A 20701-nucleotide genomic window follows, 5' to 3' on the forward strand; every position below is an offset into this window, starting at 1 on the left:
TCCGCCCTCGCGGCCGGGCTGTGCTGCTCGGCTCCCGGCTGCGGCGGTGGAGCAGGCGTGGGCCGGCTGCACCTAGTCTGGGGTGCCAGGTACGTCGTGGAGAGGGCGGCTGGGGTCGCGACGCCCGCGGGACTGAGGCAGCGGGCTGGGCACAGGTCCGAGCGCCGGCCTTAGCCCTCCAACCCCGAGCGCGGTCTGGGCGGCAGGGCCAAGAGGGAGCTTCTTCTTTAGTCCTCTGGGCGAAAGAGAGGAAGCGCGGATGGCAGCGCAGAGCGGAGGGGTCCCGCTGGAGGTGGAGCAGCTGGTGTGGTCCAGATTTCTGCGGGGATGCCAGTGATTTAAGCAGGGAGGGGGTTTTGGGTGGAGAAGATAACGCATTCTTTGAAGGTGCTTTAGCATCATGATCGTCATGTCGGAGGCCTTCTGTAAATAAAGCCCGATATTTATGGAGGGTTGACTCTGAATAGATCTTGCACTTGCACAGACCTTTATTATTATTTTTCTTTTATCACTGTTGCAACTAAGCAGTTTTGCTGTGTATCTTCTCAGAGTTCAGTTGTACAGATTTTAGGGTTCACGTCCAATTGTGAAGGGTATATCAGACTTTCATTCTTGCTTTGGTTATTACTCCAAGTTGTAGGATAGAATTTTAGGGTGTTTAAGAAGCAAATTCTATTTATGACATTTATTTTTAACTCTCCAGAGTTTAGAATGAAGAGAGAAAAGTAATATTACATAGTACAATTTTTTGGTGATATTTTATGCCCCCCTCTACAAATATGCACAATCATGAAACTGCCTTCATGTTTATTTTAGTTAATACTTCTGAAAGCAACTGAAATGACTGGTTTTTAAAAGGTATTCAGGCCCTGGCCAGTTGCCTCAGTGATAAAAGATTGGCCTGGATGTTCCAAGTTTGATTCCCAGTCTGGGCACACAGGAGAAACGACCATCTACTTCTCCACCTCTGGCCCCTTCTCTTCTCCTCCTCTCCCCCCCCCTCTCCTCCCCTCCTGCAGCCTTGGCTGCTCGAAAGAGCAAGTTGGCCCCGGATGCTGAGGATAGCTCCATAGCCTCACCTCAAGGGCTAAAATAGCTCGGTTGCCAAGTCATGGAGCAATGTCCCAGATGGGCAGAGCAGTTCCCTTGTAGGGGGCTTACTGGGTGGATCCCAGTCTGGGCGCATGCAGGAGTCTGTCTCTCTGCCTCCCATCTTCTCACTTAAGAAAAAACAAATAAATAAAAAACATTCAGTTCTTAATGATTAAGTTTGGAATCACTTCTTCAGTGATTTTAAATGGAAGGTAATGAAGTAGTTACATTGCTACAGATTTGTCAGAATTCATTTAAGAAAACCCCTGCAGCAAACTGAGGTTTATTTCCCCTCTGCTTAAAAATCTGGAACCCCCTATTATGGGAAAAAAAATCACTTTGGGTGAATTACTCTCAGTATGTTTTCTTTTTATGCAGTAGCATAAATGACTTAATTTCCAGTATCTGTTTAATTTCTAAAAACATTTCTCAAAAAGAAGTCAGTTGTAGAGTTGGGGGTGTATAAACATGTTTTGGGGTTTTTTTAGTGTACCATTTTAGGAAAGTAGTACCTGTAGGCTGTAAAAAAAATCAAATAGTAGAGGACTTACAGTGGAAAAGCAGTGGTTCCCTGCCCACCCTCCCTATACCCATAGTCTCATTACCAGAGGACCATTTTCCACTTGTTTAACTGTTTCTTCATGTTTCCTTTGTATTTCACTATAGTATCTGTATCACAGTTTTTGTTATTGTTAGGATAAATGTACTGTACTTCAGTTAAAAGTAATTTTACTGAGCCTAAACATTGTAATTCAAATATGGGTATGGGGGAATTAAATTTACAGTGTCACTAGTAGCAAATAGGGTGTTAGTAGTAGTAGTAACCCTCCCTAAAAGTATCATATTACTGTCTTTGATATGAAAGGAAACGACTTAATCAGTGGTTTGATACTTGTCTGAAAAGGGAACAGAAGAGAGTAGTCTGCTGGAGTCCAGAAAAAAAGAGCAGAGAAATATATGCAGAAATATAAAGGACTTAAAAAAAGTATAGAAAATAAGCTTTTATAGAGGAATTGTTGGTAGTTTGTATTTTCACTCTGGTACTGTTTATATAGCACTATCCAAGGAAAAGATATATTAAACTTGGTAGGTATCAACATACTGAGAAGCCTACTTTCTGGTGCGCCAGACACAGTTCTCGGGCTTTTCCTTTGCCGGGAAGAAATATTCCTCAGGACCCATTAAATTTGTATTTACCAGGCAGCCTGTTTAACTTATTAATTCAGCTCCCTACAGTCTTTTATTACAGAGAGGGTATGTTTTGATAGCATAAGTATTCTTTCACTAGATAGTATATTTACTTACTGTAAATGAATAAGCTTGTAAACTAATTTATATCAATACTGTGTGAATTTGTTTAATATGTGTTCAGCTGGGTACACTGATGAAATCGGGTTTCTGGCTCTACAAAGCATAGACCCAGACCCTAACCATTATGTTTCAGTCAAGGTTCTGCTACCTTTAACGGTCTCTCTGAGAGATAGCTGCCTCATCTGTATACATCTGACTTTTCTTTTTTTTTTTTTTTTTTTTCATTTTTCTGAAGCTGGAAATGGGGAGAGACAGTCAGACAGACTCCCGCATGCGCCCGACCGGGATCCACCCGGCACGCCCACCATGGGGCGACGCTCTGCCCACCAGGGGGCGATGCTCTGCCCATCCTGGGGGTCGCCATGTTGCGACCAGAGCCACTCTAGCGCCTGAGGCAGAGGCCACAAAGCCATCCCCAGTGCCCGGGCCATCTTTGCTCCAATGGAGCCTTGGCTGCAGGAGGGGAAGAGAGAGACAGAGAGGAAAGCGCGGCGGAGGGGTGGAGAAGCAAATGGGCGCTTCTCCTGTGTGCCCTGGCCGGGAATCGAACCTGGGTCCTCCGCACGCTAGGCCGACGCTCTACCGCTGAGCCAACCAGCCAGGGCTGACTTTTCTTTTTTTGATTTCTATAGAAATGGGTATAAAAACAATTTCTAAATTTCATAGCATGTATATGGCTCTTTTTTTGAAGATCTTTAAAATGGAACAGTAGGACAATAAATGGATGAGTTCTGAAATTCAGTCAACTCTAGGGTTCTTTTTAGCTCCAGGAATCATGATTCTAATCAGATTCCTTTCAGTATCCACCTTACCTACCCCCACTGTTATTTGAAGGAAATAAGTGAGAAGGAATAGATTTTAAGTATCATCTGAAAGGTGGAATGTTTATTTAACTGGAAAAGGGAGAATTTAGAACTTGCCATTTTCTAAGGAAAACTTACTACCTGAACTCAAAATTCAAATCTAACTCATTTTCTTTTTTGCTGCTTTGGTGATAAGTAAATATTTAGCTCAAGTAAATTTGGCTCAGAATGTTATTTTGTTCAGGTAAGTGTAAAACCATGAATAATTAAGTGCAAAAAAAAGCCAATAGTGTTAAAATTTTAAATTGGTAAACAGAAATCTTTGTGGTTAATATATTTTTATGTTTCATTTAATGAAAATTAGGAAAGGAGTCATGTCAGAAGAAACAGTAAGCGAATCACAGTTTCCTTTGAAGACAGCAGCCCTAAGAGTGTTTGAGCGTCCCCTGTCTTGGTACTATTCTCTCCCTCAGGTAAAAAATGATACGACCTGAAGTTGAATAATAGGTTTATTGCTCAGAGTGTATTTTGTTTACAATGTTCAAATTTTAATTGAAGTTTTAAATGGGTCAGTCAAAATGTTTATTAGTTTAAAACTTTGTTTTCCTTCCTCCCTCTTTCCCTTTCCTTCCCCTTTCTCCTCCCTCCCTCCCTCCCTCTCCCTCCCTTCCTTCCTTCCTTCCTTCTTTCCTTTTTGAGAGATATAAAGGGGAAGGAGGAGAGAGAAGGGAAAGGGGAGGGAGCGAAAGAAGAAAGCATCAACTCATTGTTCTACTTAGTTGTGCCAATAATTGCTTCTGATATGTGCCCTGACGGGGATTCAAACTGGTGACCTCCAGGATTGAGCCAGCACCATTGGGATAGAGCCAGCAACTGTAGAATCATGTTAGCAACCTCAGTCTTGAACTGGAGACCTTGGCGCTTGGGACCAACGCCTGTCTACTACTGCTCCGCCTGCTAGGGTTATTTTGTGGGGGTTTTTTTTGTTATCATATTCATAGCTCTTAAAAGGAATTGTATTACTTTTGAGAAACCTTTCTACCTTAAGTGAATTTACACAGTTCATTTTAATTATTCCTTTATTTTTAGAGTTTTTTCGTATTTATATTTTAGGGGGTGATGTGTATATTTATTATCCTGATTTTTATTTATTGATTTTAGAGAGAAGAAGGTGGGGGAAGAAAGAGAGAGAAAGACAGACGGAAACATTGATTTGTTGTTCCACCCATTTATACATTCACTGGGTGATTCTCGTATGTGTCCTGATCAGGGATTGAATTGGCAACCTTGATGTATCAGGTGATGCTCTGGCCAACTGAGCTACCCAGCCAGAGTATTTGAATTGACTTGTTCTCACTATTATAATCTTTTTTTGTGTTTGTGACAGAGACATAGAGAAAGTCAGAGAGAGGGACAGATAAGGACAGACAGGCAGGAATGGAGAGAGATGACAAGCATCAATTCTTCATTGCAGCTCCTTTAGTTGTTCATTGACTGCTTTCTCATATATGCCTTGACCAGGGGGCTCCAATAGAATGAGTGACCCTTTGCTCAAGCCAGTGACCTTGGGCTTAAGCTAGCAACCTTGGGCTTCAAGCCAGTGATCTTTGGGCTCAAGCCGGTGTCCATGGGGTCATGTCCATGATCTCACGCTCAAGCCAGCCATCCCACACTTCAAGCCGGATGAGCCCCGTGCCGGCTATCTTGGGGTTTTGAACCTGGGTCCTCTTTGTCCCAGCCCAACGCTCTATCCACAGTGCCACCGCCTGGCCAGGCTCAGCATTATAATCTCTTAATTAATCCTTTAATTTTAATTTTATTTTATTGTGATAAAATATATGTAACTCAAAATTTACCATTTTAAACCCCCCCCCCCCGTTTTAACAATGTTTAAATGTGCAATACAGTAACATTATGTATATTCACTTTGTTATGCAACTAATCTCCAGAACTCTTTCATCTTCTAAGATTAAAACTCTACAGCCATTGAGCCTCTTTTCTTTTTGCTGCTCTGCTTCTGTGCTTACATTTATCTTGTCCTCTAAATTGCTGGTTTGATCCTCCACTTCACCCAGCCTGCTGTCTTCATTTCTGACATATTTGTCATTTCTCACTGGTTCTTTTTTATGATTTCAGTGTCCTTTCTGATGCCTACTATCTCTTTGTTAAAGTTCTCATTGTGATCATTCATTGGCTCTAAGATCCTTGAGCATCCTAATAACCATTATTTTAAACTCTGTATCTGGAAGTTTGGTTACTTCTATTTCATTTAGTTCTTTTTCTGGGGCTTTCTCTTGATTCAGTTGGGTCCTAATTTTGTCTACCCGTTTCGTCTGTGTATGAGGTAGCTCTGCTCTCTGAAAATTGTGATATCTTTATGAGGGAAACTCTACAGTCATTAAACAGTAACTCTCCCTTCCTTCTCCCACCACTTTCTGAAGTCACCACTCTAATTTTCTGTTTCTAAAAACTTGACTACTCTAGTACCTCATAAGTGGAATTATACAGTATTTGTCGTTTTGTGACTGGCTTATTCTACCTAGCATAGTGTCCTCAAGGTTCATTCATATTGAAGTATGTGTCAGATTTTTCTTCTTTTTCCAGGTTGAAGAACATTTGATTGTATTTATAAACCACATTTTGTTTTTTTTATTTATCGTATCACTGGACACTTAGGTTGCTTCCACCTTTTGGCTATTTAGAATAATGCTGCTATGAATGAACATGGCTGTACAACTATCTGTTTGAGCCCCCCCTTTCAATCCTTTTGTGTATATACCTAGAAATGAAATGATTGGATCATATGGTAATTCTATTTTTAACTCTTTGAAGAATTGCCATACTGTCTTTCATAGTGGCTGCACCATTTTTTCATGTCTACCACAGTGTGCAAGGCCAGTCAATATTTGGTATCTTCTGTTTTTCTTGATAGTAGCCATTCTAATGGGTGTTGATTTGCATTTCTATAATGATTAGTGATGTTGAATGTCTTTTCATGTGCTTATTATCTATTTGTATATGTTCTGTGGCAATAGTCCTTTTATTTTTAATATTTGCTTTTTTTTTTTTAGCGAGAGATAGACAGGGACAGACAGCAGGAAGGGAGAGAGATAAACATCAACTCATAGTTGCAGCACCTTAGTTGTTCCTTGACTGCTTTCTCATATGTGCCTTGACTGGAGGGCTACCGCCAAGCCAGTGACCCTTTGCTCAAGCCAGCAACATTTTGGTTTCAAGCCAGCAACCATGAGGTCATGTCTATGATCCCACACTCAAGCCAATGGCTCCATGTTCAAGCTGGTGAGCCAGCACTCAAGCCACGTGAGCCTGCACTCAAGCCGGCAACCTTGGGGTTTTGAACTTGGGTCCTCAGCATTCCAGGCCAATGCTCTATCACTATACCACTGCCTGGTCAGATGATATTTGCTTTTAATGCAATTTGCACTTTATTATATTAAATAAATATATACATATAGAAAGTAACATTTAGGTCACTAAACTTACACTGAGTTTTATCAAGTCCAAGATGATTGTTTTTCACATTTCAACATTTCTAAAACTTGCTTGCATCTTTTTTATATATATATATTTTAAAATTTTTATTAATTATAATTTATTGTGTTAACGTGGATTCAAGCGTCCCACTCAATATAACACCCTCATTCCCCACCCCGTGTCCCCCTGCACTCAAGCTGATGAGCCCGCGCTCAAGCTGGTGACCTCGAAGTTGGAGTTTTGAACCTGGGACCTCAGTGTCCCAGGCTGACATTCCATTCACTGCACCACACTGGTCAGGCTTGTCTGATGCGTTTTGATTCATGTTTTAACACTGTGGAATTGTGTGATTGAGTAACTTTGGCAAGTTACTTAACCTCTTTAAAGTCAATTTTTATTATTTACTAAAGGGATGAAAACATAGTGTCTGGCCCACAGTAAAGATGTGTGAGCTCCCAATAAATATTAACTTCAGTTTATTTCCCTGTGTCACTTACTTAAGAAATACATACTCTTAAACAAAATACTAAGTCTTCTTAGCTTGTGTGGTTTTCTTAAGAATTATTTTGGTATATTACAGTGTATCATCTTAATACAAACAAACTCTGTTTTTCCAGTTGGAAACCACCACATGAAGGGGTAAGTAGTTTAGTAAATTGTCCAAATTCAGAGTCTTGAGTGACAGAGACTATAAGAATTATTAACTAAGCACTTGCCCTGGCTGGTTAACTCAGTCGGTTAGAGCATCATCCTGAAACAACACCAAGGTTGAGGGTTTGATCCCTTGTTAGGGCACATATGGGAAGTGACCAGTGAATGCATTTAAAAGTAAAAATCTGCTTAAATGCAGTGTGGTCCTGGAGTAGAAAAGAACTGTAGTGGAAAAACTGATGAAGTTAGAATAAGGTCTTAGTTAATGTTAGTATCTTAGTTTTGACAAGAGTACTATGTTTATATAAGATGTTTATATCAGAGAAAACCTATATGATATGAGAACTTTATTATCTTTGTAACTTTTCTGTAAATCTAAAATTATTTCAAAATAAGATGTTTTGTTAAACTACAATAGTAAGAGCTCACATTTTTGAATGCCTCCTGTATGTCAGATATTATTTTATGTTATTTCCTTTCATAAAAACCCTATGAAAGAGATACTAATATCTCTCCATTTGTCCAGAGTTTACAGTTAACATGTAACATATGGTATATTGCAGTTATCAGAGATATTTATTCAAAATATATTTATTAAGTATCATTGTGTTTCAGTTAAGCTACAAAGTGTTGGGCAAGATCTAGACATAGTCCCTGTCCTTATTGAGCTTAAAAACCTTCCTCCACCAAAAAAAAAGAAAGGTGTGTGGTAAGTACTGTGTTAGACTTAGAGGAATAGATAAATTTAATTCTAGTGAGTTTATGCCATGTAAAGTGAAATAAGGTTATTTGAGCAGAAGACTTGTGTATGACTAAATAACTATTCTCTGTTTCCAGAGAACATTAGATAAAGGAGAAACACTTGACAAGAACATTAAATAATGGCATCAGGTTGTGGAGTGGGGAGGCTTGTGAAATATGAGCACAAGGAATAGTGTGTTATTACTTTCTTGGTATTCTCAGTGTGTAGCCCATAGTAACTCAATGTTTGTTGAATGAATAGGACACATGTCTAGTTTTCATTTGGCCTGGGGTAAGGAAATGAACTATATATGTCACCTGGAAAAGCCATTCTGAGTTTTGGGATTCTGAGATGCTATATTTCCAGTGTTTCAGGCAATGATATAGAAGTAATTGACTTTCCTATGGGGAAAAAGGTAACAAATGAAAAGGGATAGGCAGGAGTAATATTAGATCTAGATTACTTATGATAAGCATCTTTCCCTGGGAGATTTACCTTATTTTTATCATGGAAAAGGTTTCTTTTTTCATGAGATTAGGACTCATAAAAAAAATTTCATGGATAGTTTATGTAACACTAATGCATAACATGAACAGGATTTAGATCTTAGTAAAAGTGAATGGATTTGTATTATATTATATTATATTTGAATTTATATTAGTAAAGCACAAATGTGTCTGACAGAGTGGTTTTCATTTTGTATTTATTTTTTGTAATAGTTCTCTAACTTCAGTGAATTTAAAAACACTGGACACTGAACTTAAAAACACATGATCACTTAGCTTTGACTGGGCCTGTGTAAATAGATTATTTTATTTACGGAAGTCTTGATTTTATCTTATATTTACTCATGAAGTAAATACTAATCTTTACATTTGATGTAAGAATAATCATTTTTATAATGAAATTATAGAAATTTATAAAATATAAAGAAAGTAAGTTATTCTTAATAGTGCTACTTTTATTATTTATTATTTTATTATTTATTCATGGAGGGGGGAGAGAAAGAAAAGGGGGGAAGAGCAGGAAGCATCAACTCCCATAGGTGCCTTGATAGGCAAGCCCAGGGTTTCGAACTGGCGACCTCAGCATTTCAGGTTGATGTTTTATCCACTGTGCTACCACAGGTCAGGCTATTTTAATTTTTTTATTACTATTTATTTATTTTTTAAGATAGAGACAAAGGTGGGGGGGGGGGAGAGAGAAAGACAAAGAAACCGTAGTTTGTTGTTTCACTTATTTATGTGTTCATTGGTTGATTCGTATATGTGCCCTGACCAAGGATTGAACCTGCAACCTTGAAGTATTGGAGCTATGTTCTAATCAACTGAGCTACCCAGCCAAGGCCTAACTGTGCTATTTTTAGAATTTATTTTATTATTGGATCTTTAGCATCCAAATTCAAGGAACTTTTTTTTCCCTGAATCTTATTTGGTTGCTGTGAACATTGGAGGTATGGTTCCAGAGGGAAAGACATAGAAATGGAAAGAAATAAAAACCTGGTAATGCCTATAATAGAGACATTATTGAAGAGAATAATTCTTATAATTTGTGAAAAGAAAAAATCTGAGGCAGCACTGGAATATTTTAATTTTTCATGATAATTTTAAAATGTTTTCTTTTTTAAGGATTTTATTCATTTTTTTTAGAGAGGCGGGGAAAGAGAGAGAGAGAGCAAGAAGTGGGGAGGAGCAAGAAGCATAAACTCCCGTATGTGCCTTGACCAGGCAGGTCTGGGGTTTCAAACTGGCAACCTCAGCATTCCAGGTTGAGGCTTTATCCACTGTACCACCACAGGTCAAGCCTATGATAGTTTTAGAGGAATTTAAATGGACTTGGAGGTAAAGTAGAGGAAGAATAGTTTAAAATTTTTTGTTAGGGCATAGTCACTGAAGCCAAATGTCAATGGGAAGTGTAAGTAAAAAATTTCTGGTATACCAGAAAATGAGCAATTCTTTTGGATTTATGTATAGAAACAAGATTTTTTTCCTTTTCTTTTCTTCTAACCACCCCTTCCCTCCCCTCCCCCATCCTTCCATCCTTCCCTTCCCTTCCCCTCCCCTGTTCTGTCCAGTCCTGTCCTGTCCTGTCCTGTTGAAGAGAGAGACAGGAAGAGCGAGCTGCCCCTGTATGTGCCCTGACCAGGGAGTCAAACCGGCAACCTTTGTGCTCCAGTACAATGCTCCAACCATCCAAGCTATCTGGCCAGGGCTTAAATTATTTATTTATTTATTTATTTATTTATTTAAGAGGAAGAAAGAGAGAGAGGAGGGAGAAAGGACATATTCATTTGTTGTTCTTTTTTTTTTTTAAGACTTTATTTATTTATTCATTTTAGAGAGGAGAGAGAGAGAGAGAAAGAGAGAGAGAAGGGAGGAGCAGGAAGCATCAACTCCCACATGTGCCCTGACCAGGCAAGCCCAGGGTTTTGAACCAGCAACCTCAGCGTTCCAGGTTGATGATGCTTTATCCACTGTGCCACCACAGGTCAGGCGCTCATTTGTTGTTCTACTCAGCATTCATTGGTTGCTTCCTGTGTGCCCTAACTGGGGATTGAACCTGCTATCTTGTTTCCCAGCCAACTGAGCTAACCAGCCAGGGCAAAGGTGTTATTTTTTTTAAATGGCTTTATTGGAAAAAAACCCAAAATGGCTTTATTGAGGTATGATTGACACACATTACACTATATATATTTGAAGTATGCAATTTAAGTTTTGACATCTACATATATATACCCATCAAATCATTGCCACAATCAGTAACGAACATATCTGTCTTCTTCATATTTTTTATTTTATTTTATTTTTTTTATACAGAGACAGAGAGTCAGAGAGAGGGATAGATAAGGACAGACAGATAGGAACGGAGAGAGATGAGAAGCATCAATCATCAGTTTTTTGCTGCGACACCTTGTTCATTGATTGCTTTCTCATATGTGCCTTGACTGCTGGCCTTGAGCAGACCGAGTAACCCCTTGCTCAAGCCAGCGACTTTGGGTCCAAGCTGGTGAGCTTTGCTCAAACCAGATGAGCCCTCGCTCAAGCTGGTGACCTCGGGGTCTCGAACCTGGATTCTCTGCATCCCAGCCCGACGCTCTATCCACTGCACCACCGCCTGGTCAGGCTTCTTCATACATTTTTCATTCCCTTTTGTGTTCTTTCCCTTTTCACCTCCTTGTCCAACTCCCCTCTCCCACGTTTCCCTAAGCAACCTCTGATAGGCTTCTGTAACTACAGATTAGTTTGCATATTCTAGAATTTTATGTAAATGGAATCATATAGTATACTTTTTCTGGCTTTTTTTACTCAGCCTAATTTTTTTGAGATATATACATGTTGTATGTATCAATAGTTAATTATTTTATTACAGAACAGTATTTCATTGTATGGATGTACCACAGTTTATTCACCATTCAGCTGTTGATGGACATTGGGTGATTTCCTGTTTTGTTTTGAAATTATAAATAAAGCTGCTAAGAACATTCCTGTACCCGTCTTTGTATAGATGTATGCTTTCATTTCTCATGGGTAGGTAAATACTTAGGAGTAGAATGGCTGAATCATAAGTTAGGTATATTTTTAACTTTTTAAGAAAATGCCAGATTTTTTCCAAAGTGATGGTGCCATTGGTATGGCCAGTGTTCTTAAGTTTAGCTATTTTAAAGTTGGTGTATAGTAGAAGCTCATAGTGGTTTTAATTTGTATTTCCCTAATGATCCATAATGTTGAACATACTTTAGTGCAGTGGTCCCAACCTTTTTTGGGCCACAGATCGGTTTCATATCAGAAAATATTTTCACGGAGCGGCCTTTAGGGTGGGATGGATAAATGTATCACGTGACCAAGACAAGCATCAAGAGTGAGTCTTAGCCTGACCTGTGGTGGCGCAGTGGATAAAGCATCAACCTGGAAACGTTGAGGTTGCTGGTTCAAAACCCTGGGCTTGCCTGGTCAAGGCACATATGGGGAGTTGATGCTCCTGCTCCTCCCCCCTTCTCTCTCTCTCAATAATGAATAAATTTAAAAATCTTAAAAGAGTGAGTCTTAGACAGATGTAACAGAGGGAATCTGGTCATTTTTTAAAAATAAAACATCTTTCAGACTTAAATATAAATAAAACGGAAATAATGTAAGTTATTTATTCTTTCTCTGCGGACCGGTACCAAATGGCCCATGGACCGGTACCGGTCCGCGGCCCAGGGATTGGGGACCACTGCTTTAGTGTGTTTGTCATCCCTATATATTCTTTTTTTTTTTTTTTTTTTGCATTTTTCTGAAGCTGGAAACAGGGAGAGACAGTCAGACAGACTCCCGCATGCGCCCGACCGGGATCCACCCGGCACGCCCACCAGGGGCGATGCTCTGCCCATCCTGGGCATCGCCATGTTGCGACCAGAGCCACTCTAGCGCCTGAGGCAGAGGCCACAGAGCCATCCCCAGCGCCCGGGCCATCTTTGCTCCAATGGAGCCTTGGCTGCGGGAGGGGAAGAGAGAGACAGAGAGGAAGGCACGGCGGAGGGGTGGAGAAGCAAATGGGCGCTTCTCCTGTGTGCCCTGGCCGGGAATTGAACCCGGGTCCTCTGCACGCTAGGCCAACGCTCTACCACTGAGCCAACCGGCCAGGGCTCATCCCTATATATTCTTAACATATGTTCAAAGCTTTTGCCCATGATTAAGCTGCTTTTTCTTTTGTGTTCTTACTAAGTTTTTGCAACTATTTTGTCCTTATCTGTGTATTATCTTTTTGTTCTCTTAATAGTGCCTTTTAAAAAGCAGAAGCTTTTAATTCCAGAATCCAGTTTGTCAAATTTTTAAAAATGGATCAAAAATATTTGCCTAACCAAAAATCACAAAGATTTTCTTCTATGCTTTGTTTTAGAACTTTCATAGGTTTTGGTTTTATGTTTAAATCTGTGATCTGTAAGTAAATCAATGTATGTGGTGTGAAGCATAGATTGAAGTTCTGTTTTATTGCATATGGATCACCAGTTTTTTTCCTGCACCAGTTGTTGAGAAGACTATCTTTTTTCTACCAAATTACCTTTGTACCTTTGCCAGAAATTAGTCATCTGTATGTGTGTGGGTCTATTGCTGTACTTTCTCTTCTGCACAATTGGTCTGTTTGTTTCTCTTTGTGCCGGTATGACAATGTCTTATTGTAGTTTTATAGTATATCATTTAAAAAATTTTTTTAAATTGTGAGGCGATAAGGCAGAGAGAAAGACTCCCGCATGCGCCCCAACTGGGGTCCACCTGGCAAGGCCCCTATCAGGCAATGCTCTGCCCATCTGAGGCCACTGTTCCATTGCTTGGCAACTTAGCTATTTGAAGCGAGGCCATGGAGCCATCCTCAGCACCCGGGGAAAACTTGCTCAAACCAATTGAGCCATGGCTGTGGGATAGGAAGAGAGGGAGAGAAAGAGAGAGAAAAGGGGGAGGGCTAGAGAAGCAAATGGTCACTTTTACTGAGTGCCCTGACCAGGAATCAAACCCAGGACTTTCACATGCTGGGCTGATGCTCTACCACTGAGCCAACCGGCCAGGGCCTATTTTTAATTTTTAAGAATAATTTTATTTTAAAAAATTTAAGCATATACATAATAAAATAGGATAACAAACCCCCATGTACCTGACGTTCATCCTCAACAGTTAGTCTATAGGGTCTTTTTTAGATCAATGGTATAGAAGAGAGAGTACGTAGTCTATAGGGTTTTTTTTGTAATGTCTTTGGTTTTAATATTCATAATAATGCTGGCCTCATAAAATAATTGGGAAGTATTCCCTCTTTCAATGGAGTTGATATTTTTTCCTTAAATATTTAGAAATTGGCCTATACCTTTCTTTGTTAGAGGATTTTAACTATATAGTCAATTTCTTTAGTAGATAGTAATTGTTATCTATTTCTTTCTGAGTAAATTTTGATAATTTCTGTCTGTAAGGAATTGGTCCATTTCATCTAAGTTTTTTTTTTTGTGACAGACAGAGAGAGAGACAAGAGAGAGGGACAGATAGGGACATACAGACAGGAAGGGAGAGAGATGAGAAGCATCAATTCTTCATTGTGGCATCTTAGTTGTTAATTGATTGCTTTCTCATATGTGCCTTGACCGGGGGGCTACAGTAGACCAAGTGACCCCTTGCTCAAGCCAGCAACCTTGGGTTCAAGCTGGTGAGCTGTGCTCAAACCAAATGAGCCTGTGCTCAAGCCGGCAACCTCAGGATTTCGAACCTGGGTCCTCGGCATCCCAGTCCAACACTCTATCCACTGTGCCACCGCCTGGTCAGGCTATTTCATCTAAGTTGTTGAATTTATGAGCATAGAGTTGTTCATAGGGATCCTTTTTACCCTTTTTGTATCTGGGAGGTCTATAGAAATGACCCCACTTTCATTTCTGCTTTTGGTAATATGTATCTTTTCTTATTTTCTCTTTTTAAATTAGACTGGCTGTGGGTTTTATTGATTAAAAAAAGAACACCCAGCTCATGATTTTATTGATTTGGTTTTCCACTTCATTGATTTTTGTTTAGTTTTTATTACTTCCTGTCTTCTTGGTTTGGGTTGAATTTCCTCTTTTTTTTCTAGTTTCTTAAGGTGAAAGCTGAGATTACAGATTTGATACCTTTCTTCTTTTTTTAAATGTAATCATTTAATGGTATAAATTTCCTTCTGAAGGTAAAGCTGCATCCCACAGTTTGAGATTTTTGTTTCTTTGTGATGACGGGAGAGAAGGGTACTGACGCAATTTATGCCCCTTCACAGAAGCTGCTGTTTCCCTTCCCCAATTCCACACTATTATGGAGACTTTCTTAGGACTCTTGTAGTCTTTTACATGGGTGCCTGGTTGGGTTTCCCGGAGATAAAAGCTGCAAAAGTATGGATTACCTCTGCGCTAGCAGCACACTTCAGCCGCCCGCCCCCTCAGCTCCACCCTCTCTTACCAATGCACACTCAGTCTCCACCAGTTTACCATCCATACTGGCCGAACACTGATGTTCTGTTGTGTCTTGTTGCTGTATGGCAGTGTGCATGTCTTATCCTTCACTCTGAAAATACCCGTGTCTCCTTAGTTTGGGGGCCAGTTGATTACCCTCTGGTCATAGCATTCTGATGGGTTCAAGAAAAATTGGGAACTTGCTATTCATGTGGCTTTTTTCTTGTAAGATTGGGAGAGTCATTCTTTACAGCTCTCTATATCCCCAAGCCTGTAGCTTTATTTTAGAGTTCTTCTGCATTTTAGGTGATTAATAGTGTCAGTACCCCAAGACAAAGTTAATTACTTCTTGCTCTGATATTACTACTTAATACATACTTACTTCTCACACTATCCTGTGGTTATTTATGAATATATCTGTCTCTACTATTAGTTAACACACCACCTAGATAAGCAAGATCTATATCTTCTGTATTCCCAGTGCTTCCTGATTAGTGGAAGATATTCCCTATATGCTTATGGAATATAATTAGTACAATTAGATTTTATTTTAATTTTCATAGCACAGTCCTGGTATGTTGTAAGATGATGACTATTTGTTGATTAATTCATGAATAAAAGGGCTTATTCAGATGAGATTTAGAAACTGTGTTACATATGTATATATTTGTCCAAATTTCCAGATAGCTAAAAAAATTGATTCATTGAGGTCTGATTTGATCATTCTAATAATTAAAAATATTGCTATGATTGAGACAGAAGATTTAGTTGCATGGATTAACCATTAGTTGTTCAACAAATATTAGTGAGGTTGAATTATTTTGTGCTCTTCTCGATTCCTTCAGTAATATATATTTACCTGAGAACTTCAAAGAAGTGGGCAATGAATTACTACATTTCCTTTTTTGGGGGTGGAAGGATTGGTTCTAAAATTCAAGCAATGCTTGCTGCATTGAATAAATAAAATAATATTACCTGGTTAGTATTTAGAACTAGGATAGCTTAAGAATCATTTTAGTTCTTATGTCTTTATTTTAAACAAACAAATAAAAGGTTTTTTTCCCAATCTAACTGCATCTTTTTCAGATTAGAGTTTCACCGGTAGCTAAAAAGTTGTTTGTGGTAACTGCAGTGACTGCCGTATCTGTAATTTTTCTGGCCCATCACTTTAAAAGGAGACGTGGAAAGAAGAAAGGAAAAGTATTACCATGGGAACCAGAGCACTTCCTACTTGAATACACTAAAAGAGCAGCTTCAGACAAAGGTATGTAGCAGTACCCAAATTAAGTCTATAAAGGAAATTTTATATGTAAATCATAACTAGAATGCAGTTATTTCAGTGGTTTAGTCTCCAAAATTTTCTTCCTTAATATTTAATTCATATGTAATGCAGATTCATTTTAGAAAAATAAAAATACAAGTAAGCAAACAAAAAATTAAAATCACTGAGAACTTTGCTACCCCAGAAAAAGCTGATAATATTTTGGGGTGCATTTATCCATTTGTATTTATACTTACAGATTATATTGACACAGCCTGACCAGGTGGTGGCACAGTGGATAGAGCGTAGGACTGAAACACAGAGGACCCAGGTTTGCAACCTCAAGGTTGCTGGCTTGAGCGCTGGCTCATCCAGCTTGAGCATGGGCTCACCAGCTGAGCGTGGGGGTCACTGGCTTGAGCGTGGGATCATAGACATGACCCCATGGTCACTAGCTTGAGCCCATAGGTCGCTGGCTTGAAGCCCAAGGTCACTGACTTGAGCCCAGGGTTGCTGGCTTGAGCAAGGGTTCAGTTACTCTGCTGTAGCCCCCCCCCCCACCCAAGTCAAGGCACATATGAGAAATCAATCAGTGAACAACTAAGGTGCCGCAAGGAAGAATTGATGCTTCTCATCTCTCTCTCTTCCTGTCTGTCTGTCCCTCTCTCTGACTCTCTCTGTCAAGAAAAAAAAGATTGTATTAACACATAAAAGTTTATACAGTAGTCTTCCCTATCCATAGTTTTGCTTTCTATGGTTCCAGTTACCTGCAGTCAACCACCAGAAAACATTAAATGGAAAGTTCCAGAAATAAACAATTTATTTATTTATTTATTTATTTATTTTTTCTTCTTTTCCAAATGAGAGGAAGAGAGATAGAAACACAGACTCCCGCGTGGGCCCTGATCCACCTGGCAACCTGTCTGTGGCCGATGTTCTGCCCATTTCGGGCCATGCTCAGAACTGAGCTGTTTTTAGGACCTGAGGTGAAGGCTCCACAGAGCCATCCTCAGCACCTGGGGCCAATGTGCTGGAACCAATCAAGCCATGACTGTGGTAGGGGAAGAGAAAGAGAGAGTGAGAGAGAAGGGGGAGGGGAAGGAGTGGAGAAGCAGATGGTCGCTTCTCCTGTGTGCCCTGACTGGGAATCAAACCCAGGACAGCCACACACCCAGTCGATGCTCTGAGCCAGCCAGTCTATGCCCAACTCATAAGTTTTCAATTGTGTGCTGATCTGAGTAGTGTGATGAAATCTCATTCTGTCTTGCTTCAACTGGCCTGGGATGTGATCATCCCTTTGTCAGCATATCCACGGTGTATATACTACCCAGCCGTTAATCACTTGATAGCCATCTCAGTTACCACATTGACTGTCACAGAATCAACAGTGCTTGTGTTTAAGTAACCCCTATTTTACTTAATAATGGCCCCAAAGCACAAGAGTAATGGTGCTGACAATTTGGATATGCCAAAGAGAAACCATGAAGCATGTATGTATGTATGTGTGTATGTATATATGTATGTATTTATATAAAGAAAAACAGTATATGCAGGGTTCAGTACTATTTGTGGTTTCAGGTATCCACTTGGGCATCTTGGAACATATTCCTAGCAGATAAGGGAGGACTACTGTATTATATACAAGAAAATGATTTATATATTTTAGGTAAAATTCTGATCATACCTTCTGTAACATGCTCTTAAAATTTTTAACACTATGTAAGAGTATCCCTCCAGGTCAATAAATATATCTCTGTGCTATAATTTTCATATTATTTTCAGTTTTATCAAAAATAGTTGACATATATGCTATTGTTTTTAATATGTACTTAGTGTTAAATTTGTACAAGTAAACCCTAATTTATTTAACCCATTTTCTGTTGTTTCCGTTAGGATATTTTTCTTGCTTTGTATATATTTATCTGGTTATTTCCTTAGTATATGAAGTTCTAGAAGTAGTAGAATACCTTTAAAGCAGTGGTCCCCAACCCTTTTTGGGCCACGGACCGGTTTAATGTCAGAAAATATTTTCATGGACCGGCTGTGAGGGAGGGACGGATAAATGTATCACGTGACTGAGACAAGTGTCAAGAGTGAGTCTTAGAGGGATGTAACAGAGGGAATATGGTCATTTTTAAAAAATAAAACATCGTTCAGACTTAAATATAAATAAAACGGAAATAATGTAAGTTACTTATTCTTTCTCTGCGGACCGGTACCAAATGGCCCACGGACCGGTAACAGAGACAGAGAGACAGAGAGAGGGACAGATAGGGACAAAGAGACAGGAAGGGAGAGAGATGAGAAGCATCAATTCTTTGTTGCAGCACCTTAGTTGTTCATTGATTTCTTTCTCTCATGTGCCTTGACGGGGGGGGGGGGGGACTGCAGCAGACCAAATGACCCTTTGCTTAAGCCAGCGACCTTGGGCTCAAGCTGGTGAGCCTTGTTCAAACCAGATGTGCCTGCACTCAAGCTGGCGACCTCCCGGTCCCAGTACGACGTTTTATCCACTGTGCCACCACCACCTGGTAAGGCAACTTTTAAATTATTTTGAAATTTATGATTTAATTTATTATCTGGTTTTGTGGTTCATTTGCATAGGAAATAATTACTGAATCACTGTTTTGTACCAAACACAGTAAACATAACAGTAAAGATGACTCCTACTAAGATGCTTTTAGATCTCAAGTGCAGTGCTTAATGCTATGTATTTATTCACTATGTTATTTAACTTTTATAACAATCCTGTGAATTAGGAGTATCATATATGTCTTGTTCTCATTTTGTACATAAAGAAAATTGAGATATGGAACAGGTAAGTGATTTGCTCAAGTTTATTTAACTATTAAATGCCAGCATTTGAATCGAAGACTGTTTTAATTGCTGCATTAAAATAAACTAAGATACAATGTCTGCCCTAGATGAATGGATAGCTAGTTAAGGAAGACAGCTGCATAAAAAATAATCACAATATAATGTGATATGGATACGATTTAGATGTAATTCAGGAAATGAAGTGTTTGTATTGTTAAATTTATGATTTAAAGCAGGGGTCTCAAACTCGCGGCCCACGGGCCGCATGCGGCCCGCCGAACAATTTTGTGCGGTCCGCAGACTAATCCACGACGTTCAAGAAAAGTGTTGTGTAACAGTTGCCTTTTGTAGACCTAGTGCGGCCCTCCGAACGGCTTTGATCTTGCTCTGCGGCCCACATGCTGAGTTGAGTTTGAGACCCCTGATTTAAAGGTTCATAGTTGTAAGTATTTTTATACTGATTACAATAGGCCATCAAATACCACCCTGATTAGTTAGACGAATGTTTTATTCATTTCAGAAGCAGTGTTCAAAACATTGTAGAGATGTAGATTTTAATAACAGTGTACATTTTATAATTTATACAATTGAGTGAAATACATTTTAAAATCAGCTTTCTGAATGAATGTAAGATAAACTTTGAAATTTTACCTGGAATTGATCATTGGACTTACCGATATTTGTAATATTTATATGTTTGTTTGGTAGGTTCAAGTTGTTCCAGTAGTAGACAGAATTTGACATTATCTTTAAGTTCTGTCAAAGACAAAGGATCTCAGTCTTATAACTATGTTAATGGAGAACTTTTCAGTAAATACTCAGGTTCTGCACAGAGTTTGGTCTCCGTAAGTAAAGAAAAAATTTATTCTTTTAAGTTTGTTTATATAGCTATTATTATCTATTGGTTTAAATGCTTTGTAATTATAGATATCTCTTAATGTGGGAAGAACCTTAAGAAATCTGACTGAGCCTGTTTTCTCTAGGCAAGTAAAATTATGCTTTTGTTAAATATTCAGGCAGTTTGCTTCTGGGTTTTTTGAGTCAGTGATGCCCCGTAGGGGTCCTATGAAAATGGTGGTGATATGGAAATGTTGCTTCAAAGCTAGATATCCAGCAAAAAAGCTGGAAGAGTCAACCAGAGTTTGTACTAGGTTCCAAAACTCACTTGATGATCCAGCTTAGGTAAAAATATTTGGCTTTGGACCATTGATATACTATTGATTGACAGCCTGACTGGTTGTGGTGTTGTGGATAGAACATCAACCTGGGACACTGAAGTACCAGGTTCAAAACCTGAAGGTCATCAGCTTGAGCGTGGGCTTATCTGGCTTGAGCACAGGCTTACCAGCTTGAGTGTGGGGTCACCGGCTTGAGCGTGGGATCATTGACATGAGCCCAAAGGTTGCTGGCTTGAGCAAGGGGTCACTGGCTTAGCTGGAGGCCCGCCCCCGTCATGCCTGTATGAGAAGCAATCAATGAACAACTGAAGTGCTGCAACTATGGGTTGATGATCCTCATCTCTCTCCCTTCCTGTTTCTGTCTCTCTGTCTCTCGCTCGCTAAAATATAAAATATATATATACTAAAATATAAAAATAT

The 20701-nt window shown here is 39.4% G+C and overlaps 1 protein-coding gene across 2 annotated transcripts in view; it reads left to right on the forward strand.

Annotated features, from left to right (window-relative positions):
• The window catches only part of MIGA1 (mitoguardin 1), an 89162-nt gene continuing 68461 nt past the window's right edge, over positions 1 to 20701 (forward strand). The window contains exons 1-4 of one of the 2 annotated variants that reach the window (XM_066376601.1): positions 1 to 89; positions 3571 to 3679; positions 16112 to 16289; positions 19812 to 19948. In XM_066376601.1, the coding sequence (XP_066232698.1) occupies positions 3581 to 3679; positions 16112 to 16289; positions 19812 to 19948 (414 nt within the window). In that variant the 5' untranslated portion in view covers positions 1 to 89; positions 3571 to 3580. Of the gene's footprint in view, positions 90 to 3559; positions 3680 to 16111; positions 16290 to 19811; positions 19949 to 20701 lie in introns of those variants that run through there. The other variant, XM_066376600.1, reaches the window with a different exon arrangement.

The sequence above is a fragment of the Saccopteryx leptura genome, chromosome 3 (genome assembly GCF_036850995.1).
Source record: "Saccopteryx leptura isolate mSacLep1 chromosome 3, mSacLep1_pri_phased_curated, whole genome shotgun sequence".
In the NCBI taxonomy this organism is placed as follows: Eukaryota; Metazoa; Chordata; class Mammalia; order Chiroptera; family Emballonuridae; genus Saccopteryx; species Saccopteryx leptura.